This window comes from Haemorhous mexicanus, chromosome 29 (assembly GCF_027477595.1).
Source record: "Haemorhous mexicanus isolate bHaeMex1 chromosome 29, bHaeMex1.pri, whole genome shotgun sequence".
Classification (NCBI taxonomy): Eukaryota; Metazoa; Chordata; class Aves; order Passeriformes; family Fringillidae; genus Haemorhous; species Haemorhous mexicanus.
In genome coordinates, this window is record NC_082369.1 from 5,994,714 (window position 1) to 6,020,063 (window position 25,350).

A 25,350-nucleotide genomic window follows, 5' to 3' on the forward strand; every position below is an offset into this window, starting at 1 on the left:
GACATTCATTAATTAAGCCTCGCAAAACCTTGGGGAGAAAGGGAAGCTGTGCTTATTAATTTGCTATTTGTGTTGCTGCAGCACAAGGAGACCCTGGCCAGGACCTCGGGGCCTTGTTATTTTAGACACGACCTACACAGAGGAGGAGATGTCAGCACGGGAAGAGGCCGTGGATGGCCCCTCCTGGTGTTCCATCCCCTGTCCCTTCTAGAACTTGGAGCTGCAGGAGCTCCCCCCCAGCTCTCCCCCTTCTCCAGGGGTGCTCCTTGCCTTGTTCTGGTGTTTGGGGGTTGCTCCTTTCCCTCCTTCCCAACACCTCGTGTTTGTCCCACTTCCAGCTCGGCTTCATTTGACACCTTCCCCCTTTCTCTGGGGGTCACTTTATGGAATCTCGGAGTTATTTAGGTTGGAAAAGACCTCCAAGACCACCGAGTCCAAGCTGGGACTGAGCCCTACCTCGTCCCCAGCCCAGAGCTCTGAGTGCCACCTCCACGAGCTCCTTGAACACCTCCAGGCATGGGGGCTCCAAACCTCCCTGGGCAGCCCCTTCCAGAGCCTCACCATCCTTTCCATGAGGAAATTTCCCCAATACCCAGCCTGAGGCTGTTCCCTCTGGTCCTGTTGTCCCCTGGGAGCTGAGCCTGACCCCCCCAAGCTGTCCCCTCCTGTCAGGGAGCTGTACAAAGCCCAAAGGTCCCCCCTGAGCCTCCTTTTCTCCTTCTGAGCTCCTTCCCCAGCTCCCTCAGCCGCCCCTCACCTGATCAGCACACCCTGACCTGTGAAAGACTTCAAACAAACGCTCCCCCTCTGATATTTTTAGGTCCACCCTGGTATTTTTAGGTCCACCCTGGTATTTTTAGGTCCACCCTGATATTTGAAGTGCAGCTATTTCTGCCCCCAAAGGGCTGTGCCCTCTCCATCCCAGGTGGGGCAGTGATGGGAGCAGTGAATGTTACACCTCTGCTTCCCCTGCAGGAAAAGCAGGGCCGGGCTGGATGCTGTAAATGCCTTTCACATGTTCCCCAGATCCCAGTTAAATTGAACCCCAGAAGGTCTCTCAAAGCAGGAAAAATGCATTTATAAGACCCTGGAAGGAAGATGTATTCCATAACGACTCTGGTGACCAGGCGTGCTGACTTGTGTCATGTGGAGAAGGAACCCAGGAGGGGATTTCTTGTTATTTCATATTGCTGATGGGATTTTACCTCTGGCAACAAATCCAGGAACTTTTTAGTTACCATTATTGTTTGATTTTATGGGCCATTTGATATTTATTTTTATTTCTCTTCGTTATTTGTTGAGTGCACTTAGCCCCCTTCCCCGAGCAGCCTGCCTTATATCTAAGGTGAATTTTATGACCAGTGTTAGCACAGCAATCTGAGCAACTCACACAACTGTAATATATTTATCCTGTGCACTCAGTACATCCAGGCAGGCCTGGAATTCCTACCGTGGAGAGCAGTGGTCTGCCAGAAAAATCCCAACTCTAACTGGACTGGGTAAAAAAAAAAAAAAAAAGGAATAAACTCCAAACTATTGACATTCTTGTTCTTTCTGATCTTGATTTCAAGCCTTCAGGATCTATTTGAGTCATATTTTCACCTTTTTTTTGGTTTGTTTTTCCCCTTTGCAAAACATGAGGTCTCTCCATGTACCTTTTGCTGCAAGCCAAGCTCTTGTGTATCCCACGGCTCCCACAGCTGGACTTTAAAATCCACAGCCAACACCGGGAGAGTAATGACAAAATCATGAGCTGGCAGCTCTGCCTTTCCCTCCTCATTTCGTCCTGCTCAGGAGCAGGAATTCCTCACAGCTCCCAGCACCAGCATCCAGGGGTTTTATTTTTATTTTTTCCCAATTTTTGTTCGATTTTTCCCAGCTCAGGGGTTCTTTTCCCAATTCTTGTTACAATTTTGGCTGTTTTATTTTCCTTTGTTGTGGAGGAGGCTGCCATGACCTCCCTCACCCTTCCTGGGTGACATCCCAGCTCTGTCTCCTGCCTGCCCTGAGGGTGTGGAGGGCTTTCTCAGTGCCAGTGCTTCTCCCTGCTTTTATTCCCTCTGGATTTCTGCTCCACTGCTCCCTGCTAATCCCTGGGTAATCCTGAGCAGAGCGTGAGCCTGGGGAAGGTCAGGAGCCCAGGCTGGGGTGTGGCTGCTGTGCCAGCAGGATGGAAAAACCTTTCTCCATCCCTCCCTCCCTTTTATCCTGCCCCTTTGGATGCATTTGGAGGTGTTTGATCTGCTGTGGGCTGCTGGAGGTGGATCATCCCCTCCTTCCCCCTGCAGCTCCACCGCTGCCAGGGCCACGGCAGAGAGAGAATTCCATGGTGGAGAGCGGCCACCAAGGCCAGGGATGTGAGACCCCCAGGGATGTGGGACCCTCAGAGATGTGGGATCCCCAAGGATGTGAGACCCCTCAGGGATGTGGGATCCCCAGGGATGTGAGACCCCTCAGGGATGTGGGATCCCCAGGGATGTGAGACCCCAGGGATGTGGGACCTCCAGGGATGTGAGACCTCCAGGGATGTGGGACCCTCAGAGATGTGACACCTCCAGAGATGTGGGATCCCCAGGGATGTGGGACCCTCAGGGATGTGGGACCCTCAGAGATGTGGGACCCCTCAGAGATGTGACACCTCCAGGGATGTGAGACCTTCAGGGATGTGGGACCCCCCTCAGGGATGTAAGACCCTCAGGGATGTGAGACCTTCAGGGATGTGGGACCCCTCAGAGATGTGGGACCCCTCAGAGATGTGAGACCCCCAGGAATGTGGGACCCCTCAGAGATGTGGGACACCTCAGAGTTGTGAGACCCCTCAGGGATGTGGGACCCCTCAGAGATGTGGGACCCCTCAGAGATGTGACACCCCCAGGGATGTGAGACCCCCAGGGACGTGGGATCCCGAGTCCCTCAGGATGAGCTCTGTAGGCTCCCACCATCCTGGGGTGCAGCCGAGCCCCACGGGTCTCCCAATTCCCCAATTTCAGAGGCAATCCAATTGAACCAGCACAAAACCCCAGGTCAGCAGCATCCCTTCCACGCCAGGACAGAGCCAGCCTGGCTCTCTGGCTGGATGCCCACCCCAGGCAGTGCCCCCCACCCTGTGGAGCAGCAGTGCCACCTTACCCAGCAGGGATTGAACACGGGCTGTGGGAATGCTGTGCCCTGTGCTGTGAGGAGCAGGAGCGAGCAGGACACGGAGCACAGAGCCATGTGAGGTCTGGCCTGGGGGAAGGATCAACACCTTCTGGCAGGAATCTTGGGCTCCTTCCAGTCCCACACGGAGAGCTGACCCCCTCAGGAGCTGGCTCCCTCTCAGCTGGCAGCACTGGCCATTCCCAGCACCGTTTGGCACCGGGGTGAGGCCACCATCCTGCAGGTCCCTTCCATGTCCAAGACGTGTCACCCCCCAAAGCAGGGGTGGCTCCAGGTGCTGCAGCACCACCCCAGCCCGTGGGGAGCCTGGTTCCCACCCACCCAGTCAAAACCCAGCTTGGCTGCTCTCCTCACCTGGCAGGAGAACACAGGAGCGAGCGGGGAGCGAAGCCCCTCTCAGCCCAGCGTTCCAAGCAGTAATAATGGAGGCCAGGGACTGGAAAATGCCTGTCCTGGCTGTGCTCCGAGGGTGCTCCCCTTCCCCAGGCAGCGCCAGGGCCCAGCAGCTGCCCCGGCCCGGCCGGCGGCACCGCGCTCAGCTCTGACATTTGAAGACGAGGAATAATTTGGCTTCATTATCCCCCTCCGCCCCCCGAGGGTCCCTCGAGCCGGGCTGGAATGTGCGTGGTAGGGACAGAACCAATCCCATTAGCACCAGGAGATTGTTTTTCCTTTGGTTTTGTTGTTGTTGAATCACCCGTGGCTCCGGCTCGGTGGGGTGGGTCGTAGGGAGGAGGACAGGCAGAGGAGACCCATGGATGTGTTTTTCCATCTCTGGCACGGTGCTGCCCTGCCCAGCTCCAGCAGCTCCATGGGGTTTCCATCTTTGAAGGCCTGGAGGGCTCTGTGGTGGCTCCAGGCACGATTCAAAGGAGAATTTGTGAGGGAAAGAGCTACGCTCCACATGTGGGGTCAGGAAGGTGCTTTGAGCCCTTGTTCAGCTCCCCATCTCACCTCCTCATCCTTGCTCCATCCCTGGATGGGGATTTATCTCCATTGGGGTTAAAAGTGAATTTACAGCTCTGAGTGTTGGTCAGGAATTCGGGATCGCAGCTTTGTGCTGGCAGGAGCTGGGCCAGGAGCAGGGACAGGAGCTGGAGCTGCTGGAAAAGATCCTCTCCCACCTGAGAGAGAAGCCCAGGCTCTGCTTCCATCACCTCCAGGAGCCCTGCAGCTCCAAACCTGCTGCTTCACCCAGGCTGGGGACTCTCAAGGAAGAATGAGAATCATCACCTCCTTCTTCCTGCAAGGCAGGAATAAGAAACCTGCCCCGACCTCTTGGTGTCCTGCAGAATCCCCCTGGGATGGAGTGGGAAGGGGATCATTGGTCCCAAATCATCAAAAGGGGGATTGGCACATGGACTTCTCCTCCCTGCTGACCCAATCCTGGGGTTCCTCTGAGGTATCCCAAGGACCCCAGTGCTGTCCCCAAGCAGAGACATCCTGGAGGGACAGGCCCAGGGCTCTGGACGAGGAGCTGCGAGTGCTCCTGAGGGGAACGGGGTGAGAAACGGGGACAAAAGCACGCTTGGGAGCAGATGGCAGGAGGGGAGGAAAATCCGTGCCTGGCCCAGCTCCTCCAGGCATTGTGTGAGCCTGGTGGAGCCAGGCCAGCTCCCAGCAGCTGAGATTTTCTGGAGGGGACAACAGCAGCCCAATGCAGCCACCAAGAGCAGCCAGGGGGGTGTTGACCCTGATTACAGCTGGTGAGACTCCCACAACCCTCAGCACCCACTGCTGGCACCAAGACTGAGCCACAGCCAAGGGGGAGATGCCACAGGGGTCTGTGGTGGAAGTGTAGGGGGAAACTTGCTGGATTTTCCCCACTTTTTGAGGCTACTTGCCACAGACACATCTGGGATTAGTTGTGGAGCTGTGTCTGGACATGTGGACACATGGAGGTGAGTGTGGACATGAGGGGGTGAGCGTGGACACATGGACATAAAGGTGAGTGTGGACACAAGGACATCAGGATGAGCATGAGGATGGGAGGGTGGACACGAGGACGTGAGGATGGACACAAGGACACAGAGATGGACACATGGATGTGGACGTGGGAACACAAATGCTCACCCCAAGGACGTGACCCACCGTGGGCTCAGGATGCCCCCATGCCCTCACCACCACCACGGGCTGGAGGGTGACTCCTCACAGCCTGGCCTGCCCATGGCTGATGGGGCCACACACCAGGAATTTCCCTTCCCCTGTGAACAAACGGAAGAGGGAGAGAGAAGGAAAAGGCGTCGGGTGGAAAAGCCCCCGGCTGCCTGCTGGGGGGAGTGGAACCAGCGGATTTCATGCGTCTCCTTCTTGTTAGAGTGGGGTCCCTCCTCACCTGCTCCTGGGCACGGTTTCCTGCACCCCGAGCCAGCAGTGAGGAATCTGACTCCAGTTTAAAGACGAGGAGCTTGTCCACGGTCTGCAGCCAGGCTCCCATCCCAGGAGGGGACACACTTGGAGCTGCTGCCTGCCCTGGGCTGGGTTTGCCAGCTGTCTGCCCCGATCTGGGGCCTTCCCACTTCCCCCAGCACCAGCCCCTGTGAAAATTCAGCACAAAGACACCCCCTGAGGGCTGGCCTGGGCCTGGCCAGGGGGTTTTTAGCCCTGAGTCATCACATCGTGCCCACCTCAAAAGCTGTTCCATGCTGGGCTACATCTCCCAGCCCTTCCCTCTTTTCCTGCCCTCCCACCCTGAGGCACTGCCGAGGACACCGTGCAAGCCCCCAAATCCCATTGTGAGCTGGGAAACGTGGCCATGGCACCCACTGTGCCTCCCATGCCAGCCCCACAGGGCCAAGGCTGCCCAGAGCATCCTCCCACACAGCTGGGAACGCCATCCCTGTGCGCTCCATTTAGGGAAAACCCCCTCCTGTCCCCATCGTGCGAGCGCCGAGCCCCACTCCCCTCCTCCCCAGCACTGGGGAGGGGGTGACATCGCACCCCCCAGGGAGAGGCAGGCAGGGGACGTGCTCCGGCAGCGGAGGCTGCTGGCAGGGAGCAGACCAGGCCTTTGGAGATCTTTCTTTGGCTGCAACTCCTGCCAAGCACGCCGGCATCCATCCCCGGCACCTCTGCATCCCGCGGCAAACGGGGGCTCCTCGGGGGAGCCGCTGGCTCCGAGCTCGGGACCCTGCTGTGCTACTGAAGTGCTGCAGACGAGGCTCCAGCCCCTCGCGTGAGCTGCCCTGCCGTGCCTGGCACCGGGAGAGCTCGGCTGTGCCGTGGGCGCAGCGCCAGGACAAACACACGCCGGGGGAAAGGAAAGGTGGGACATGCCAGGCCCCCTCCGGGTGCTGCGTGTGTGCTGGTGTGTGACACCCGTGCGTGACACCAGCGTGGCCCCATTGACGCTTTCCCTCCCCAAAATGGTGTCCACGGGTGGTTTTCAGTGGGAAAAGCCCTCGTTTCCCAACCCTTCCACGTGCACGGAGCCCTCCCTGATGCTGCATCCCGGCTTTCCCCTCCTTGCAGCTCGCAGGGGGATGGTTTGGGGGGTTCCCCACAACATCTCCTCCTACTCTTGATGCTGAATCTCTCAACCCAGCAGCAGAGAGGAGCTTTGTTCCGTGCCCATGCCAAACAGCCCAGCAGGGATTTCTCTCTGCTTTGCCAGAGGTTTCATCCCGGCTCAGTTTCCAGAACGGGAACAGCCCCGTGCCCTCCTGCCGGCCCCATGTGGGGGGATCAAACCCACTCCCATCCCGGGACCAGCACCCCACGAAGCCACCGACTCTCCCAGCTCTGGTACAAACCTTTTATTCTATTCCCCCTCCCAGCTCAGGGCTGGGTTTGCCCTTCGGAGGCGAGGCCGGGAGGGCTCCACATGGCCGGGAGGGCTCCGGGGCCGGGAGGGCTCCGGGGCTGGGAGGGCTCCGCGGCCGCGCTGTCCCCGGAGCTCCTGCCCGGGGATCGGGGGAGCTGCCGCGGCCGGAACATCACAGACTGCACCGAGCTTCACACGCAGCCGGAAAGCAACAACGAAAAGTGGACCCCAAAACGGACACGAGACCCCCCCCCCTCCCACGCCTCCCCCCAACCCGGTTCCCCAAACCCAGATATGTTGGATGGGTGGAAGTGACACGGAGCAGCACAAAACCGGTGGGGACGGGGATGAGAGCCCCCGGTCCCACCACACCACGGCCCCCGGGAGCCGCCGGCCCGCGGAGAGAGCCCAAAAACCCAGGGGAGGGGGTCGGGGGTAATAAGTTAATCTGTACAGACGTGTTAGGTGACACGGGGGTGGCGGGACCGACACCCTCCCGGCACAGGGGTGTCCCCGTGGGGCGCCGGGGGCCGAGGAGCCGCATGCCGGTGCAAATCAAACCACGGAACGATGCATGAAATCGAGTGGTGGAGAATGGTGGGGAGATGGGGAGCGGGGAGAAACCTCCATGCCCAGGGGCTGTGCCAGGGTGAGCTGAGGGGAGCCGTGCTTGGTCCCACTGCCCACTTTGAGGGCAGCACTGGGAGCCCAGGGACACAGAGACTGGGTCCTGCCGTCAGCTACAGCCCCGCAGGCTGCTCCCAGCATGGGGCAGGGATGCTGAGCCCAGGATGGAGCCATCCCTACAGGATGCCGAGCCCAGGATGGAGCCGTCCCAGCAGCTCCCACCTCCTGTCCTAGCTTGAAGTCAGGGAAACGCCGCCTCATCCCCTGCTTGGTCCCACCAGCAACTTGTTGGCACCAGGGCCAGCTCCCCCAAGGGCATCACAGAGCAGGGAGGGGAAGGAGCCATGCCAGGGCCCCTCCACAGCTCCGGGAAAGGGGCTGGCTGGGTGCTCGCGTGGGCACGGAGGCGGCGGGATCCGCTCCCGTCTCCGGCTGCCAACACCAAATCCATTCGCCACGTTTCGGCTCCCCGAGGCAATCGGCTCCGGCCGGCGGAAGGGAGTTCCCAGGGCCGGGGCCGGCGCCTCGGAGGCTCAGCCCAAGGTGGGAGGCCGGGGATGTGCCGAGCCAAAGCTCAGAAGGCTGCAGACACTCTCCATCCCCCACCGCAGCCGGCTCCCTCCTGCCCAGCGCTGGACCCATGCCCGGAGGGCTGCGGGGCCCCGGCGGCTCCGGGCGGGAGGAGACAGAGAGTCCCTCTCCGGGGCCGGGCTCCCTCCGGCCTCCCCGCTCTGGCAGCTCCCCTCTCGGCTCTGCAAGCCAGGATCCCAGCTCACAGCACATCCCTGGGGGAGGCAGAGCCGCTGCCCGGCTCCTGGAGCCGCCCCCACGGCGGCCGTGCCCGGGGAGGAGAGCGGGACCCGGCCGGAGCCAGAGGTGCCCCTGCGGGAGCTGGGGGGAGCCGAGCGGGATCGGGGGCGATGCCGTGGGGACGGTGAGAGGGAGGTGGAGGCGATGGGAAGGGGCGGGAGCGCTACAGGATGGTCTTGTCCAGATCGACCTTGAGAGGCAGCGGCCCCGCGTCCTCCCCGCCGTGCGCAGGGCACAGGGTGACGGTGATGACGGGCGGCAGCGGGAAGGCGCCGGGGCCGTCCAGGTCCTCCAGGTACTCCTTGTCCCCGTTGATGCTCAGAGGCTGGAAGAGAGGCAGAGCCAACAGTGCAGCCCAGAACGGGGTGCAGCTCACCCCCAGCTTGGGGGACACCACGGGGTTGGCTGTGGGTGCACCTCACACCCCACGCAGCGACTGGGGACCACCAAGAGGGCACAGCAATGCCCATCCAGCCATGCCAGGTGTCCCTGACACCCTGGGGGCTGCGCTCACCCCGTACCTGGGTCTTGACGTGCTGCTCGGGGGCGGTCACCAGGCTGGCACAGCTGAGCCACAGCATCACCATGATGGAGAGGAAGAGGCAGGCGGCCAGGATCCAGCGAGGAAGGCCCGAGCGCCTGTAGCACCCCACCACCCCCCGCCAAAGAGGAGGGACGAGTTTATGGCAGGGCACGGGCTGGGAATTGGGGTTGGGGGGGATCTGCTCTGCCACGTGCAGCAGGTCCCAGACCACCTACTTGGACATGCAGCCGAGGAAGTCGTGCTCCTGCTGCGGGGGCTCCGGGGGATGCGCCTTGGCTTTGCCCCGCTGCTCCTTCACGGGGGGCTTGTCCCCCTTTGCCCGGGGGCCTGGGAGGGGAGAGGAAATGCTGAACATGGGTGCCCATGAGGACACACCCTCCCCTCTCCAATCCCCTTGCCAGAATGGTGGGGGTCCCGCTCTCTCCCTGGGACCCTCTGCCAGCTAAGGGGGCACAGAGGATCCCAGCAGGGCCCCATCCAGAGCCCCCCCAGCGAGGGTGGGGGTGTGGGAAGCTGATCAGACCCGAGAAACGGGAAATTTGTTCAGCTCTGGTGGACTCGGAAGGGAGCCAGGAGGGCTCAGAGGCTCCCAGCCCCCTCCCAGCAGCCCAGACGCCCCCACACCTGTGTGGGGCTGGGGGACACCAGGGCTGGATCCCGATCCCGATCCCGGCTGTGCTGGCTGGATCTCCAGGGCCTCGGCTGCTGGATACTCCATCTCAGGCTGGGACTGGGTCAGCAGGGGAAGAGGAGAAGGCAGTGAGGAAGGAGGTCCCCACCCCACCGGGCACCCACAGAGAGGGTCCTGGGGACACCCCCACCTGAAACACCACGACTTTGCCATCGTCCGCCTGCAGGTAGAAGGTCCAGGTGGAGGAGATGAAGCTCTGGGCAGAGCTGACGATGTCATTGCAGAAGGTGGAGACCAAATCCAACATGGAAAACGAGGGTGCTTTCAGCTCCAGGCTCTGCAAAGGAGCGGGGACATCACCTCACTGCTGTCCCCTTGTCACCCACCCTGGCAGGGAACATCCCACCCCGAGGTCGTGGCTGGGTTGAGCCGGGTGCTCAGCTCGGGGCTTAACCTGCCTCTCCCAGGCATGGAAAGTGATGTGCCAGGGCTGTGCTCCAGTCCCAGGAGGGTCACCAAGCGAGGGCTGTGATCCCTGGGGGCACCACCCGGCTTTGGGGCCGTCCCCCAGCCCCAGGACCGTCCCTTTGGGGTGGGATCACCCTCCTCTGCCGGAGACAATGGGAGCGGAGCGGCCGCGGTGCCGAGGGCGTTGCTCTCCTGGCAGCCTCTCAGTGCCCTGGATTCTTGGCCGTCTCGGCAGTTTGTTATTTTTAAAGCATCCCTGCTGGAATCCGCTTGGCTGCTCCCTGCCACTGGCTCCGAACATTTTCCGACAGCCCCTTGCACGGTCAAACCAGCAAACAGGAAATAAATAGGTCAGATTCTGTATCTAATTATTATGCTAAATCTGCTTTGCCTGCTCGTCTGGGAACCTGAGGAAAAATGCTTTGGGTGGGTGGAGGGGGTGAGGGCCCTGCCTGTCACCCCCAGCCACCCCCAGATGCTCATCCCTGGCCTTGGAGAGGGATGGGAAGGTTGGGAAATGGGATGGAGAGGTTGGGAAATGGGATCAAGCACTGGGGAGGTCTTAAAACCGGGCTGCAAAGGAGGGGAGTTCAAAGGAGCTTTTCACTCTTTTTACGGCGCGAATTCATCTTTGCCTGCACGTGCACGGAGCCAAGAGCCTCTTCCTTGGGCCAAAGTCTAATTTAATTAATTGGGCAAAAGCTGAATTAATTAAATGAAGGAGGGGAAAACGTTGCTGATTGCTGGGAAGGATAACAAATCAAAACTGGGGGAATCTGCTACAATCCCCTCTCAGCCTGGGAATTCCCTGAGGTCTCCCTGCCTGGCCCAGGCTATGCCCAGCCCAGTTAATTTGCTTTTTAACTTGTGACAAAGCAACCAGTGGTGGCTAGGATCAGCCTGGCACATCTGGAGGATGGAGGGATGGATGGATGGATGGATGGATGGATGGATGGATGGATGGATGGATGGATGGATGGATGGATGGATGGATCCATGGATGGGTCCATGGATGGGTCCATGGATGGATGGGCTGCACATGTGGGGTGTCCCCCATCCCGAGGGAGGGGAGGGACTGTGCTGAGCTCCTGTTCAAGGAAGGATTTCCCCATCTCCCTTCACCTTCTCCTTCCTGCTCTCCTCCACCTCGGGCAGCTGCTTGCGGCACCCGGTCACGCACCCAAACTGCTCCTCTGCGTTGCCGTAGGCTTCGGCACAGGCTGGGGGAGAGGAGGGGTCAGGGTTGGGGGCTGCCCAATCCCTGGGACCCCCGTGCCCCTCCCCAGTGCCACCCAGGGCCGGTCAACCCGCCCCCGCTGGCTGCGGGGCTGAGCGGGGCGGGACGCTCCGGAGGGTGTCGGGTGTCGGGATCGCGCTGCTCCCGGTGGGATGTGGGGATCCCCCCGGGACGGCGTTGGGGGAGCGGGGGCCGCTCGGCCATCGGCTCCTCTCACCTGCTTCGCACTCGGCTCTGGTCGTGTTGAGCTCGGCGCTCGCATCCACGAAGTGACAGATGGAGAACAGCCGGCAGCCCCGGTAACAGGCGTTGAGAACAGCATCCTGCGGCGAGGAGGAGGAGAGCGTGGAGCTGGCACCGGGCTCAGCCCGGTGGCTGAGCCGGACACCCCCCCCTCGGCCCCCCGCATCCAGCTGGGGGGCACCGGGCAGCGCCGCCCCCGCCCCGGACCGTGCTGAGGGCTGGCACCCCAAAGCTGGCGTTCCCAGAGCAGGGAGAGCTCCCCAAAGCCCCCCGGGGGCCCCCCAGGGTGGGTCTGCACGGGGCCAAGTCCTCGTGGAGGGTGTGGAGGGCGTGGAGTGTCCCCCTATCTCTGTTGACACCAGCCAGGCCCTGGCATGGGCTGGCAGGAGGTGGGGGTGCACTGCTCTGGGGGAGGGGTAGCGATTTGGGGGGCCGGGCACACACTGAGGGCGTGTGGGGGGCACACAGAGCCTACACGGGGGTCACTGTCCCCACTGCTCCTGGTGGCCCTGCTGCCTCTGCTGCCCCCCGGTCCCCTCCAGTGCTCCCAGTGCCTCTGGTGTTCCCCCTGGTGCCCCCGCTGCTCCTGGTACTCCCAGTGTGCCAGGCATTCCTGGTGCTCCCCGTGCTCCCAGTACCCCACTGACCCCCATGCCCCTGATGCTCCCCATGCCCCTGGTGCCCCCCAGTCTCCCCAGTGCCCCCAGTGCCCCCAGTGTCCCGATGCTCCTGGAACTCCCAATGCCATTGATGCTCCCCATCCCCGTGGTGCCCCCCAGTTCCCCCAGTGTCCCCAGTGCCCTGTTGCTCCTGGTACCCCCAATGCCATTGATGCTCCCCATGCTCCTGGTGCCCCCCAGTCCCCCCAGTCCCCCCAGTCCCCCCAGTGTTCCGATGCTCCTGGAACCCCCAATGCCACTGATGCTCCCCACCCCCCTGATGCCCCCCCAGTCCCCCCAGTCCCCCCAGTGCCCCAATGCTCCTGGTACCCCCAATGCCATTGCTGCTCCCCATGCCCCTGGTGCCCCCCAGTCCCCCCAGTGCCCCCAGTGCCCCGATGCTCCTGGTACCCCCAATGCCGTTGATGCTCCCCACGCCCCCGTTGCCCCCCCGATGCCCCGGTGCCCTGCACTCACGGCGGCGGCCCGGCGCTGCAGGCTGCGGCCGCACTGCCCGCGGCACCCGCCGGTGTCTCCCAGCTGCGGCGAGAAGGGGTCGGTGGCGGCGGCGGCGGCGGCGGCGGCGGCGGCTGCGAGAAGGGCCAGGCCGAGGGCGAGCAGGGCCCGGGGCCGGCGGGCCGGGGCCGCCATGGCGGGCGCGGAGCGGAGCGGAACGGAGCGGAGCCGAGCGCACCCACCGCCGCCACCGCCGCCGCCGGCCCCGCCGTGACGCGCTGTGCGCCGGGCGGGGGGAGCCGGGGGCGGGGGGAGCCGCCGCAGCCTGCCGCAGATCCACCGGCACCGGCACCGGCACCGGGCGGGGATGATGAGAGAAGGGTGCGGGAGGATGGGGGATGCCCAGGCAGCAGGGGGTGAGGGGAACCCCGGGATGCAGGAGAAGGGGGGTCCAAGGACCAGGGGTGCACGGGGATGGGGGATGCATGGACGCCAGGGGATGCGGGGGGACAAAGGGGACGTGGGAACCAGGAGATTTATGGGGACCAGAGGGTGTGGGGGGACCGTGGGCTAAGGGAGGCACTGGAGGATGCAGGAGGGTTCAGGGTGCAGGGACACAACAGGACTTGGGGTCACCCTGACACAGAGGGACACAAGAGAGCAGGGGGACTGAGGTAATGACCTGGAACCGTGTCACACTGGCACTGGTGTCACACAGAGGGACGGGGCTGCCTCAATGCCACCCACATGGACCAACCCCTCAGGAGGGTCCCCAGCCACTGTCACACCCCACTGTGCCACCCTCTGCGTCCCTCCAGGATCCCCAAGTCACCTTCATGCCTCCCATCCTCATCCTCACTCCTCAGGGCCCCCGGCCACTGCTGGGCTCTCCCTGACACCCCGGATTTACAGCTGTGATTCCCCAGGCTTTAAAGGACATCAAAGGCACCCCCCACCCCCCCTCCTCACCCCTGCCCTGCCCACTCCCCTTATTTATGGCAGCACCCCAAAGTGGGCCCGGGGGGAGGAGGAGGGGGAGGGCTGGGGGCTCTGCTAACCTCCAGCCCTAATGGGGAACACATGGCAGGACCCCGGCGCGGGGAAGGGGGGGGGGGGTCTCCCTGTCCCAGCTCAGGATTGAGGGGTGCTGCGTGCCCTGGGGCAGGGACAGAGGGGTTGGGGGTGCCGGGGGGCGCAGCCCGTGCCCCCCCCAGATCAGGGAGCGGGGCCTCTCCTCGCCCCGCCAGTTTATTCATCTTATTAATCAAAGCAGGGCCGGCAGAAAATGAGCTGCGGCCGGGCCGGCGGGGCTGCCAGGGCGCTGCGCTCCCCTTCCCCCTCCTGGAGCCCCGCCAGCCCCGGCCCCGGGTCCGGCACCGCTGACGAATGGCCGAGAAAATGGGGTAGATTGGGGCTGTCACCGTAAATCACGGCACCGCAGGTGGGGCTTCCACCGGCGGCAGGGGCAGAGCCGCAGCCCGGACCCCCGGGGGCACCGGGAGCCTCCGCCGGTGGGCACCGCTCCCGCCGCACCTGCCCGCTCTCCACCCGCTCACCTTTCCACGGGAAAAAAAGCTTTTCCCGGGCAAAAACCTCCGAGCTGGCAAATACTTGCTGCCCTCCCTCCTCCCCTCTCCAGAAACACTCGATGCCTTTCGCGTTTATCACTACTGACCTACATTTCTCTCCCGGAGCCTTTCGGGAAGCCTCAGGCTCTCCCCACATCGTCTGGGGTGTCCCCACGGTCCCTTCCACGGGCAGGGGACCCTTCACTCCACGTCCCAACCCTGCAGAACCCATCCCTCGTGCTCAAGCACCCTCTTAACATTTTTTCCCCTCCTCTAGAGCTGCTCAGACTCCGTCACGGGACTGTTTGTGCTTCCCAAAGCAAACAGAGGCGGGAAGGTGCGGCCACCCTGAGGATGCTCCGGAGGGAAAGGGTGGGAGGGGCGGCAGGGAAGGGGTTAAGCGGGTTATAAATTACCCATGGATGTGGAAATGTGACTGAGAGGAATAGAAAGCAAACTCTGCCTGCTGGATTCTTTGCATTTCTTGCCTCTTTATTTTTCCCCCAGGTCACTTTAAAAGGATGCAGGCAGTCGAGGCAGCTCCGCTGCGCCTCTCCTCCCGCTTTTCCCGGGGTTTGGGGTTTTTTTTCTTGTTTGTTTTTTACACCCTGGCCCTTGAGCCAGATGCTGTCTGCGTCCAAGGATTTTATGGAGTGAGCTCTGGCTGGGAAATCAAGTAATTAGATTAATTCAGGGCCCTGGTGACACATGATGGAGGGAGGCGGGAAGGTGACGGCTGGTGGGAAGCTGGACCGAGGATGCTCAGGGCGGGTTTGGGGATGTCCCCAGGGCCACCCGCGTCCATCTGGGGGGAGCCACGTCCCGCCCGGGCAGAGCAGAGAGTTCGTGGCAGGGACTGGGCCCCATGGGCAGATCCTGCACGGCAGCGGGGCAGAGAGGCCCTGGGAACGGAGCCACGCCGGGGGCGCAGCGGGACCGGCCCGGCCTCGGGGGACCCCCGCGCTGACGCCGAGAGCCCGGGCCGGGGGTCAGAGGGGGGGTCCGGGCTGGATCCTGCCTCCGGCCGGGGCCTGTGAGTGCGGCGGCTCGTGGGCCGGAGGGAGCAGCTTTAAAGGTCACTGTCAAAGGGCAGCGCTGACCACAGCTGCCTCTGAGCGGCCGCCGCTGACTCAGAGCGCGGGAGAGCGGCTCGGTCACCTCCGGCTGCTCCCGGACGGGTCCTAACGCCACCCTGGCACTGCCCGGGGTTGGGGACCGCTGTCCCCTCACCCTGTCCCCATGCCGCGGGTGCTGCTGTGAGGTGGGAGGTCCCTGCGCCACCTGGGGTGACATGCCACCATGTCCCAGGTGACACCAGTGGGGACAGACGCTCCCCTCCTTCTGCCGCTGTCCCTCCATCTTCCCCCTGCACCCCAAGCTCAGCCCCAAGCCACCTTCTGATGATGCCTCTGCCACGCAGAGCCACCCATGTCCCCTCTGCCAGCACCAGGGTGGAGTCACCCCCTCCCCGGGATGGCCCCTCGCGCTGGCTCCGCTAACCCCGGGTGCACGCCGAGCAGCCCGGCCAGCGCTGGAGCAAGCGGATGGGGGAAGGGTCTGGGCAGCGCAGGTGGGCAGCCGGGGTGGCCGCTGCTCCCGGCTCCGGCTCCAGAGGGGGAATTTCTCCTTTTCCCCCCAGCACCCAGCGCTGGCTGCGGTCCCTGGGTGGCTTCCCGGGGGGACGCGGGCGGTGGGTCGGGATCGCGGGCGGCCGCCAGCCCCCGGGGCAGCCGTGATTCACTCGGCCAGACTGCGGCCGCTGGGGCTGAAGTTTCTCAGGCTGGGTGGCTCCCGGAGCCTGACATTTTTGGGAAATTTCAACAAAAACAGTTCAGAAGCTTCCAAAAAACAGGACGATGGGAAAAGGCATTGTTTGGGCTCCCTCCCCCTCTCGATTTTTATTGTGTTTTTTAATCTCTGCAATCCCTGCTGGTGCCCAACACCTCGGAGCCCCACGCAGTGTCACCCCCCACCCTGAGCCCGTGGGGCACCCCGGGCCACCCGGGTGTCCCCTGCCACCCTCCACGCTCCATTCCTGGCAGGGAACGGTGTCCCCTCTCCTCACAGCTGGCGACACGCCACACGTGGGGACAGTGGCCTCGCCATGACCAGGACCTGCTGTCCCGGGGGTCTGTGACCTGTCTGGGGGTCTGCAAAGCTCTCAGTGCCACCGAGACCCCGGATGGGGGCACGGGGAGGGACACTGGGGGATGCCCAAGTGGGTGGCTTTGTCCCGATGCTGGTGGCACTACCGGACATGCCACCCCACCCCTGGGGACAAACGCAGCTGCAGTGTGAGGGGACCTGGAGCCACTTTGGGGTGGTTTTTTCACTTCTTTGGGGTTTTGAGGAGGAAAGCTCAGAGATGATGGATTCGATAGAAAACATCGGGATTTATGAGATGATATTCCTGTTTTCAACCCAAAAATAAGTAATAACAGGGGTTTGGATCTCAAAGGCGCTCGGAGCGTGGGGAAGCCGCGGCGGGGGGGCCCGTTCGGCGGCGAGAGCGGCCCCGGGGGCGCGGGAGGGTCCGCGCGTGAGTCACCCGTGGGCCGGCGGCCCCGGAGCGGCTCTTACTCACCTACCGGGGGGGTCGGGGGGAGCGGGACACCGGCCCCGGGGAGGGCTGGGGGGAGTCCAGCATCCCGCGGCGGCAGCGGGCACCGGGCGGGGGCCAGTCCCGGGGCCGGTCCCGGGCTCTGTCCCGTGGCCGGTACCGGAGCGGGACGATATGGGGGGGGTGGCGGGGCCGGTGGCTTTCTGCCCCCCCGGGGGCGGTCCCGGGGCGGGGCCAGGGCGGCAGTTGGGGCTTTGGTAACCGGGGGTTGCTCAGACTTGCTCGGGACTTCCCCGGACGTGCCGGTGCGCTCCGCCGCCCCGGGCACCGACGGGCACCGGAGCAGGCCATGCCGCCGCCGCCGCTGCTCCCGATGCTGCCGCTGCTGCTCCTGCTCTGCCCGCGCCTGCCCCGCGCCGACCCGCTCTCCTGTGAGTACCGGCAGCACCGGGCGGCTCCCGCAAGGTGGGCGCGGGGCGGGCGAGGGTCCCGTCGGGGCCACGCGGGCGCTGTGCGGAGCCCCCCGGGGCTCTCCCGTCCGGCTCCGGCGTGCGGAGCCCCCCGAGGTTCCCCGGCTCCTTTCCGCGTGTCCCGTTCCCCCCCAGCGGTGCCGGGATGCGGAGCCCCCCGGGGTGTCCTCTCCTCTCCGTGTGCCGCGTCCCCCCCGGCCCCGGGATGCGGAGCGGTCCCGGGCGTGGCGGGGGCACCGCCGGGCGCACCTCGGGGCTGCGCTTCGCCTGCTGCGGAGGAGGACGGGGACCCCCCCGCGAAGGGCAGCCTGGACCCCCCATCCCCTCCCGACAGGCAGCCGGGATCCCCCATCCCCGTCCCCGCAGCCCAGCCGGGACCCCCCCGCCCCTTCCCCGCAGAGAACAATAGAGGAACCTTTTTAGTGCTGCCCCCCATCCCCGGGAGTAGGGAGGAGACCCCCCCTCCCCCGGAGCAGAGAGTGCTCCCTCTCCCCACGGAGGACGGGGACCCCGAGGAGGGCCGGTCCCCCCATGTCCCCCCTCCCCGCCGTCCAGCCCCCCCTCCCGCAGAACAATGCGGCTCCATTCCCCACCCAGGACAATGGAAACCCCCGGCCTCCGCCCGGAGAACAATAGCGAACCCCTTCCCCACGCGACCCCCTCGCACTCCCGGGAGCCATCGCCCCCCTCTGCCCCCCCCAAAGCCTCTGAGACCCCCCCCCTCCTCCTGCCGAGAACAACGGGGTCCCCCCTTCCCCCCGGAGAGCCGCTTCCCCATCCCAGAGAACAATGAATCCCCTTTTCCCACCCAGAACGACAAGGATCTCCCTCCCCGCCCCACGGAAAACAACGACCCCCCCCCAAAAAAATCCCCCTGGGGGCCCCGCGGTGATGCCCAGTTTGGGGGCCCCACCCGGCGGTGGCAGGTCCGGGAGGTGCCACCTGTGGGCTGAGCCGTGGAGCGGCCTCAGCCCCGTGGGGATCGGGGCGCCCCCGGCCATGAGGGGACACAGGGGGGAGGGATCCCCCCTTCCCCACAGAGCCTTAAACCCGACGGACCCGCCGGTCCCGGCCGCCGCCCCGCTGCCCCCCCTGCGGCCCGAGCCAGGGGAGGGCGAGGTCCCGCTCCCCGCTCCCCGCTCCCCGCTCCCCGCAGCAGGAAGTTTGGCTTCCTCCCTATGATGGGAATTTCTCAAGGCGATGGATGTTCTCCGCTCCGACGCGCGAACGGGACCCGCCAGAAACGGCACCGCTCGCCCGGCAGCTCCCGCGTCCCCTCCCCGGCCACGCCGGGGGGTCCCGGCCACCGCCACGGACCCCTGCCCCAACCACGTCCTTGACGGGGGAGCCCTAAGGGCGTTAATTGGGGCAGGAACTGCTGGAGCCATAGGGTGGCGAGAGGGAACGCTCCAAAAATCCCTTTAGCCAGAGCGGCCAGTCCCGGCGGCTCTCGGTGCCCACCCCGGTGCCCACCCCGGTGCCCACCCGTGCCGGGAGGAGCTGATCCCACTGGGACCCGCACGAGGCCACGGCCGGACCCTCGGTGGGGCTGAGCCCGCACCTTTCTCCTCCCGACCAGCCGGGTTCCCCCCCGGACCCCCATTTCCCCCCTCCCCACGGGGGTCCGGGGCAGCGCTGGCCCCGCGGCCCCTCGACGTGCGGCGCTGGCGAAGGCGAAGCCAAATCTCCTTTTAGAGAGCGAAAGTTTCCCCTCGGTGCAGCTCGGCCGCGCTGGAATGCCTGGGCTTTTTATAAATCCCTCCTCGAGCCCAGGGATGGGCACGAGAAATGCCAGTCGGGGATGAGAAAGGGGAAAAAAAGACTGGAGAACAGAGCAGGAAAGAGGGATAAAGCATTTTTGGGTACCGTGTCTGCCCGCAAACCTCGCTGCTCGAGTTTTAGAAGAGCTCAAACTACACATATATATTTAATTTTATTTTTCCTGTGGAATTCAGAGCTTCCCAAATTCCCTTTTGTTCTTCGGGGCAATTATTTCTATTTTCCTTTAACCCCCTGCACAGCTCAATAAATCTTTTTTAACGGCGTGATCTCTGACACTTATCGGAGCTTTTTTTTTTTTTTTCCCTCCCCCCTTTTCTTTGCCAACCCCTTAAAACTCCGATATAAAACTAAAATGAAATCCGGCCCTTCGGAAGAAAAGCATAAACGTTCCCGACACCTTGGAAATGTGGTTTTACTTTATAGCATTACTTAGCACCTGATCAGCATTTTTTTTTTTTTTTGCAATAGAGAAGCCATAAAACCCCCGAGCAGGTATTTTCGTTGCAACTTGCACATTCCACAGCCTGCCTGCGTCTCTCCGGCCCTTTCCTCTCCGATCGGAAAACTTCACACTTTTCCCTTTTAAAACACATGTTCGGCGCTGCGGCCGTGCTGAGGGGGGAAAACAATTCCAGGGGGAAAAAAATACAATATATATATGTATATAATTGGCCCCTCCAGAGGCTCCTGCTTGGAGGAGGGAAAAAACCAAAATCCAGGGGAAAAAAAAATACAGAGAGAGAGAAAATTGGCCCCTCCAGAGGGTCCTGCTCGGAGGATGGGAAACGTGTCTGTTTTACGGTGCTCGTGTGAGTTTCTGGGGCTGTTTAGATTAAGATTTAGGAGAATCAGGGCTCTCGGAGTGCTGGGTCTGTTATCGGCAGAGCCGCAGCAGCTCCGGGCTCGGCTCGTGGCGGGGTGGGCTCCTTGGCAGAGAGGGGGGATGAGATTTCCAGAGGCCTGGCTGGCCTTGGGAAGGGTTTGTTCCGGGGGGTGGGATGGATCCATCACCATCCACGGACGCTCGGGGTATCCCGGAGTACCCAGCACCATCCCGTGCGTTTTTGGGGTACCTGGTACCAGCCCAGGGGCGCTGGGGGCACCGCGGGGTCCCCTCACCAATCCGTGGATCTTTGGGGTACCCCAGGCTGCTTTTCCCCGCTGGATTGTCTTCCTTCCCCCTCACCAGCATCCCCCAAGCACGGCGGCAATTCCTAATTAAGTCTCCCCGGCGGAAGGAGGATTTCGGAGCGCTAATTGCGGAGGGGGGGGGGGCGGGAGCAGGGACCCCTCGTTAGGATCTCTGCGGCGTGCGGGGATTTCGGGAACGCCGGGCGCTGAAAGCCGATCGGGGCCGGGAGGTCGGAGGGGCGGGGAGGTCGCGGCACTTTCCGGGAGGTAATTTGGGAATATTAGCCCGGCGCGTGCGGATGGAGCCGATAAGGGCTGGCGGACACGGAACAGCCCGCAGCGGGGCCGGGGCAGCCGCGCCGGGGAAACCGAGGGGTCCCGGCGTGAACCGAGATGGGAATTTCCCCCCGAGGAGGGGCCGGAGGGGCTCTCCTAACCTGCGGGGAGAGCGGTGGGGTTTGGGAGGGGTCCCGGGATGGGAATTTCCCCCCGAGGAGGGGCTCTCCCAGCCTGTGGCACCCTCGGGGTGTCGAGGGGAGAGCGGTGGGCTTCGGGAGCACATGGTGAGGATGAGGAGGGAGCTGCTTGGGAAGCGCTTCCCAGCCCTGCAGGGGGAAATGCCGGACCTTGGCAGGGTTGGAAAAGGGGGGGAGGGGGAAATCCCCTCGAATTTTCTTTTTTTGAAATCCTTTTGTCGCGGAAAATCTTCCGAAGCTGCAACCCAGCCCCGCCCCAGCCCTGGGGAAAATAAAGATAAAAAGTGGATGTGAAAAGTATTTTTAAAGTTCTAAAATAGATGCAGATATAAAAATAGATATTAAATGTGCTTAGATATAAAGTGTATGTAGATCCAAAATAGGTGTAAAGCGTATTTAAATAGATAAAAATAGGTGTGTATTGAGATACAGAATAGATACAAAACTATTTAAAGAGATATAAAAATATAAAATGTCTTTAGGAATAAAATGGATATAAAATGTGCAGAAGTAAAGAATAGATATGAAACACATTTAAACCAATGTAAAATAGAAACCAGTGTCTTTAAATGGATGTAAAATGGAAACCAGTGTGTTAAATTGATATAAAATAGATATGTGATGATTTAAATCTATATAAAATAGATATGTGATTTAAATCAGTATAGGCTTGTGATGATTTACATCGATGTAAAATAGCTAAACAATGTATTTAAATTAACATAAAACACATAGGATGATTTAAATTGATATAGACGTGATGATTTAAATCGATGCAAAATAGCAAAACAATGTACTTAAACAGATATAAAACGCATTTAAATGAGCACAGAAGAGACATCGAGGCGTTTAAATCAATGTAAACCAGACAAACAGACACAAGACATACTCAAACAGCTCTAAGCTCATCAGCTCCATTCCAAACCCTCCCTAACCGATTTCCCCCCCTGCTCTCTGTCTCTCCGGCTGCAGACCCCGCGGTGATTTCCCCCCAAGACCCCACCCTGCTGATCGGCTCCTCGCTGGTGGCCACATGCACGGTCAGCCCGGACTTTCCGCTGAAAGCCGAGGACCTGTACTGGACGCTGAACGGGCGGCGCCTCCCGGCCGCCTCCTACGCCGCCCTGGGCCCCTCCACGCTCAGCGTGGCCCTGGCCCGCCTCAACGGCTCCAGGCAGCAGTCAGGGGACAACCTGGTGTGTCACAGCAGAGACGGTGGCATCTTGGCCGGCTCCTGCCTTTACGTTGGATGTACGTGGGTGCTGCTGCGCCGTGCCGGGGTCTGGCTGCTCTGGGCTGGGGGCTGGTCACTGTGTGCTGGGGTCTGGTCACTGTGTGCTGGGGTGTGGTCACTCTGTGCTGGGGTCTGGTCACTGTGTCAGGATTTGGTCACTGTGTGCTGGGGTCTGGTCACTCTGTGCTGGGGTGTGGTCACTGTGCTGGGGTGTGGTCACTCTGTACTGGGGTCTGGTCACTGTGTGCTGGGGTCTGGTCACTCTCTAGTGGGGTGTGGTCACTGTGCTGGGGTCTGGTCACTGTGTGCTGGGGTCTGGTCACTGTGTCAGGGTCTGGTCACTGTGCTGGGGTCTGGTCACTGTGCTGGGGTCTGGTCACTCTGTCAGGGTTTGGTCACTCTGTGTCAGGGTGTGGTCACTCTGTCCTGGGGTCTGGTCACTCTGTGCCAGGCCTGGTCACTCTGTGTCAGGGTCTGGTCACTCTGTGCCAGGGTCTGGCCTCTCTGTGCCAGGGTCTGGTCACTCTGGGGCCTGGTCACTCTATACTGGTGTCTGGTCACTGTGCTAGGGTCTGGTCACTCTGTACTGGGGTCTGGTCACTGTGTGCCAGGGTCTGGTCACTGTGCTGGGCTCCAGCCACTCTGTGCCAGGGTCCAGCTCTGTGCCAGGGTCCAGCCGCTCTCTACCGGGCTCTGGCCAGTACCGGGATGTGCCTCCCCCATGGGAGGGAACCCAGAGATCCCCAGGGAGGAATCAGCCTCCTGGTTCTCACCAAAGCGTGCCAGGAGCTGCCCTGGTGGAGCCCTGACCCGCACGCAGCTCAGAGGCTGTTTCGGCAAAGCCTCGGTTAAAACGCGCTTGTCCGAACCAATAATCGTAAGATTTTATCTCGGGCTATTTTAAGGACGATGCTCCGTCCCAGGAATACGGAATCAGAACGGGGAATGCAGCTCGGGTTTGTTTTTTGGGTCGCTACGCATTCCCGGGAATACAGAGGCTCAGCTGGGAACGCAGCTTGGATTTGGGGCTTGTGTGGCTGGAATAAACCAGCTCTGGAACCTCTTGTTCTTCGGTTTTTGTCTCTCCCAGTACCCCCAGAAAAACCAGTCAACATCACTTGCTGGTCCAAAAACATGAAGGACCTGACCTGCAAGTGGGCGCCAGGGACAGAAGGGGAGACCTTCCTGCACACCAACTACACCCTCAAGTACAAGCGCAGGTGGGTGCTCACCTTCATCCCCGTTGCTGTTAAAAACTTGGGAGTGGGATTTAATGGGAAATGGGGAAGGGGCAGCTCGATGCCTCCTGGCTGGCCCCTGCTTGGGATGAGTTTCCTCATGGAGCTGGGGAGGGTGAGGAGAAGCTGCAGTGGGCCTGGTTGAGTTGGGAATCACTGAGTGAACCACGGGGCCGGTCCCCCAAATCTGGCAGCCTGGAAAAACCAAAAAGTGACCCACGGGAGCATTCTGGGGATGGGGGGAGCGGTGCCAGCACCTCATCCATCACCTGCCCGCAGGTGGTACGGCCAGGACAACACCTGCCAGGAATACCACACGGCCGGAACCTACTCCTGCCACATCCCCAAGGACCTGGCCCTCTTCACGCCCTACGAGATCTGGGTGGAGGCGTCCAACCGCCTGGGGGTGGCCGTGTCCGATGTGGTCATGCTGGACATCCTCGATGTGGGTGAGCCACGCCACCGCCACCGTGTCACCGTGTCACCGCCGTGCCGGTGACCTTGTGGGGAGCGGCCGCGCCGGGCTGGGGCGGGGGGCAGCAGGAAATGGGCGATATGTGAGCAGAATTGCTCCTAATCGAATTAGGCTGTTTGCTCCGAGTCGCTTCTACATCCGCGGCTCCTTAACCCTCGCGGCCCCGCGGCGCTGCCCCTCTGTCCCCGCCAGCTCTGCCCTGTCCCCGCAGTCACCACGGACCCGCCGTCCGACGTGCATGTCAGCAGGGTGGGTGACCTGGAGGACCAGCTGAGCGTGCGCTGGAGCTCCCCGCCGGCCCTCAAGGATTTCCTCTTCCAAGCCAAGTACCAGATCCAATACCGGGTGGAGGACAGCTCCGAGTGGAAGGTGGGTGGGCACGGCCGGTGCCGGGGGGCAGCGCGGGGTGGCCGAGGGTCCGGGTGCTGCCATCTCCTCCCTCTGCAGGTGGTGGATGACGTGGGCAACCAGACCTCCTGTCGCCTGGCCGGCCTGCGCCCCGGCACCGTCTACTTCGTCCAGGTGCGCTGTAATCCCTTCAGCATCTACGGCTCCAAGAAAGCCGGGATCTGGAGCGACTGGAGCAACCCCACGGCCGCCTCCACCCCACGCAGCGGTGAGTGCGGCCGGCAGCGCTCGGCTCCGCGCTCCCCTCCCCGCGCACCGGGGGACGTGCGGGGGCCCTGCCCCGCTCCATGCCCGGCACCTGGATTTCTTGCAAAGGAGCCAATTTGGAGCTCGGCTTTCCCAGCTGGGAGCCAAAACCTGCTCGGGTTCCTCTCCTCGTTCACGGCACGGCGGTGATGGGGGGGTCGAGGCGCTCCCCCCCTCCGTGTGCCACTGACCCCCTTGTCCCCGCAGAGCGAGTGGCGGGGGGCTGCGACCCCAAAGGGGGGGAGCAGAACACGACCCTGCGGCGGGAGCTGAAGCAGTTTTTCGGGTGGGTGAAGAAACACGCCTACGGCTGCTCCAACCTCGGCATCAAACTCTACGACCAGTGGCGCGTGTGGCTGCAGAAATCGCACAAAACACGCAACCAGGTAGGTAAGGAGCCTTTTGCACTTCTTCTCCCCGGCCGGGTGGGGACGCGGGGTGACCCCCCCACCCCAGGGATGCTGGGGGGTGACGCCGACCCCGGGGCGACGCGGGGCTCTGCTCCTCTCCGCAGGTTCTTCCCGGCGATAAGTTGTAGCCCGCGGGGGACCGAGCGCCGGCAGGAAAGGACGGGGCGCCCGGCGCCCACCCGGGACCGCCCGCGCCCGCCCCGGCCCCGCCGCGGGGGAGCTGGGAGGCGGCCGGGGCGCAGCGCGGCCCCGCAGCCCTGGGGGATGGGGTGGGGTGAGGTTGGGGGGCCGGGCTGGCCCAGCCCCGGGGGCTCTGTGGGACCGCGGCCCTGCGGCAGCGAGGGGACCCCCCAGCCTTGCCCGGCCGGGGGAGGCGCGGAGGCTTGGCTCCGCCAGCCGGAGCAGCCTCTGGGATGAAAGAGGCGGCCCAGGCTTCCCGGGTGACCCCACCCTTGCCGCACTTCCCCCCGGGAAGCGATTTTGGCCTTTTTCTCGCCAGGGTCCCACGTGCGAGTGCACGGAGGGGTCCGTCCCCAGGGAGCCACGCGGGCTGATTGGAGGCTGCTGGGGTTTGCCCAGTGCCTGCTCCAGTTTTGATTCAAACCAGCCTTATTTTGGTTCCATTTCAGTCAATTAGGAACAGATTTAAGCTTAATGCCAATAAACCTCTGAAACCCCACCGGGGTCTGCGTCAGCGGAGCGGCAGCGCTGCGCGGGGACGGGGATGCAGCGGGCAGCCAAGTGGGGCCCGTGGC

General features: G+C 62.6%; 2 protein-coding genes across 5 annotated transcripts; one reads left to right on the plus strand and one right to left on the minus strand.

Moving 5' to 3' along the window:
• Positions 1-6,899: 6,899 nt before the first annotated feature.
• TMEM59L (transmembrane protein 59 like) lies at positions 6,900-12,807 on the minus strand. The gene is made up of 8 exons (XM_059870007.1): positions 12,619-12,807; positions 11,457-11,562; positions 11,125-11,222; positions 9,725-9,871; positions 9,528-9,633; positions 9,119-9,230; positions 8,881-8,998; positions 6,900-8,684 (listed from the first exon to the last, which is right to left on the minus strand). The coding sequence occupies exons 1-8, from the start codon at positions 12,790-12,792 to the stop codon at positions 8,523-8,525; spliced, it is 1,023 nt and encodes a 340-aa protein (XP_059725990.1). The 5' UTR covers positions 12,793-12,807; the 3' UTR covers positions 6,900-8,522.
• A 4,177-nt stretch (positions 12,808-16,984) lies between these two features.
• CRLF1 (cytokine receptor like factor 1) lies at positions 16,985-25,274 on the plus strand. 4 transcript variants are annotated; one of them, XM_059869845.1, is made up of 8 exons: positions 16,987-17,156; positions 21,557-21,835; positions 22,909-23,038; positions 23,336-23,505; positions 23,743-23,900; positions 23,979-24,147; positions 24,393-24,575; positions 24,642-25,274. In XM_059869845.1, the coding sequence occupies exons 1-8, from the start codon at positions 17,075-17,077 to the stop codon at positions 25,010-25,012; spliced, it is 1,542 nt and encodes a 513-aa protein (XP_059725828.1). In that variant the 5' UTR covers positions 16,987-17,074; the 3' UTR covers positions 25,013-25,274. The 4 variants fall into 4 exon arrangements, with proteins under 4 accessions (XP_059725829.1, XP_059725828.1, XP_059725830.1 ...); XM_059869847.1 differs by having other exon boundaries at positions 16,991-17,156; positions 24,393-24,571; positions 24,700-24,851; XM_059869848.1 differs by having other exon boundaries at positions 16,991-17,156; positions 24,700-24,848.
• The last annotated feature ends 76 nt before the right edge of the window (positions 25,275-25,350 follow it).

What these genes read in the sequence shown, in the direction of transcription:
- TMEM59L (XM_059870007.1), bottom strand. Translation starts at nt 12,792, where the DNA reads ATGGCGGCCCCGGCCCGCCGGCCCCGGGCCCTGCTCGCCCTCGGCCTG. An exon ending in AGGAGAGCAGGAAGGAGAAG is followed by an intron (nt 9,872 to 11,124) that starts GTGAAGGGAGAT and finishes GCTCCTTTGCAG; the next exon opens with AGCCTGGAGCTGAAAGCACC. An exon ending in TGTCCCCCAGCCCCACACAG is followed by an intron (nt 9,231 to 9,527) that starts GTGTGGGGGCGT and finishes CTCCCCTCCCAG; the next exon opens with GCCCCCGGGCAAAGGGGGAC.
- CRLF1 (XM_059869845.1), top strand. Translation starts at nt 17,075, where the DNA reads ATGCCGCCGCCGCCGCTGCTCCCGATGCTGCCGCTGCTGCTCCTGCTC. An exon ending in GCTGGACATCCTCGATGTGG is followed by an intron (nt 23,506 to 23,742) that starts GTGAGCCACGCC and finishes CTGTCCCCGCAG; the next exon opens with TCACCACGGACCCGCCGTCC. An exon ending in AGGACAGCTCCGAGTGGAAG is followed by an intron (nt 23,901 to 23,978) that starts GTGGGTGGGCAC and finishes CTCCCTCTGCAG; the next exon opens with GTGGTGGATGACGTGGGCAA.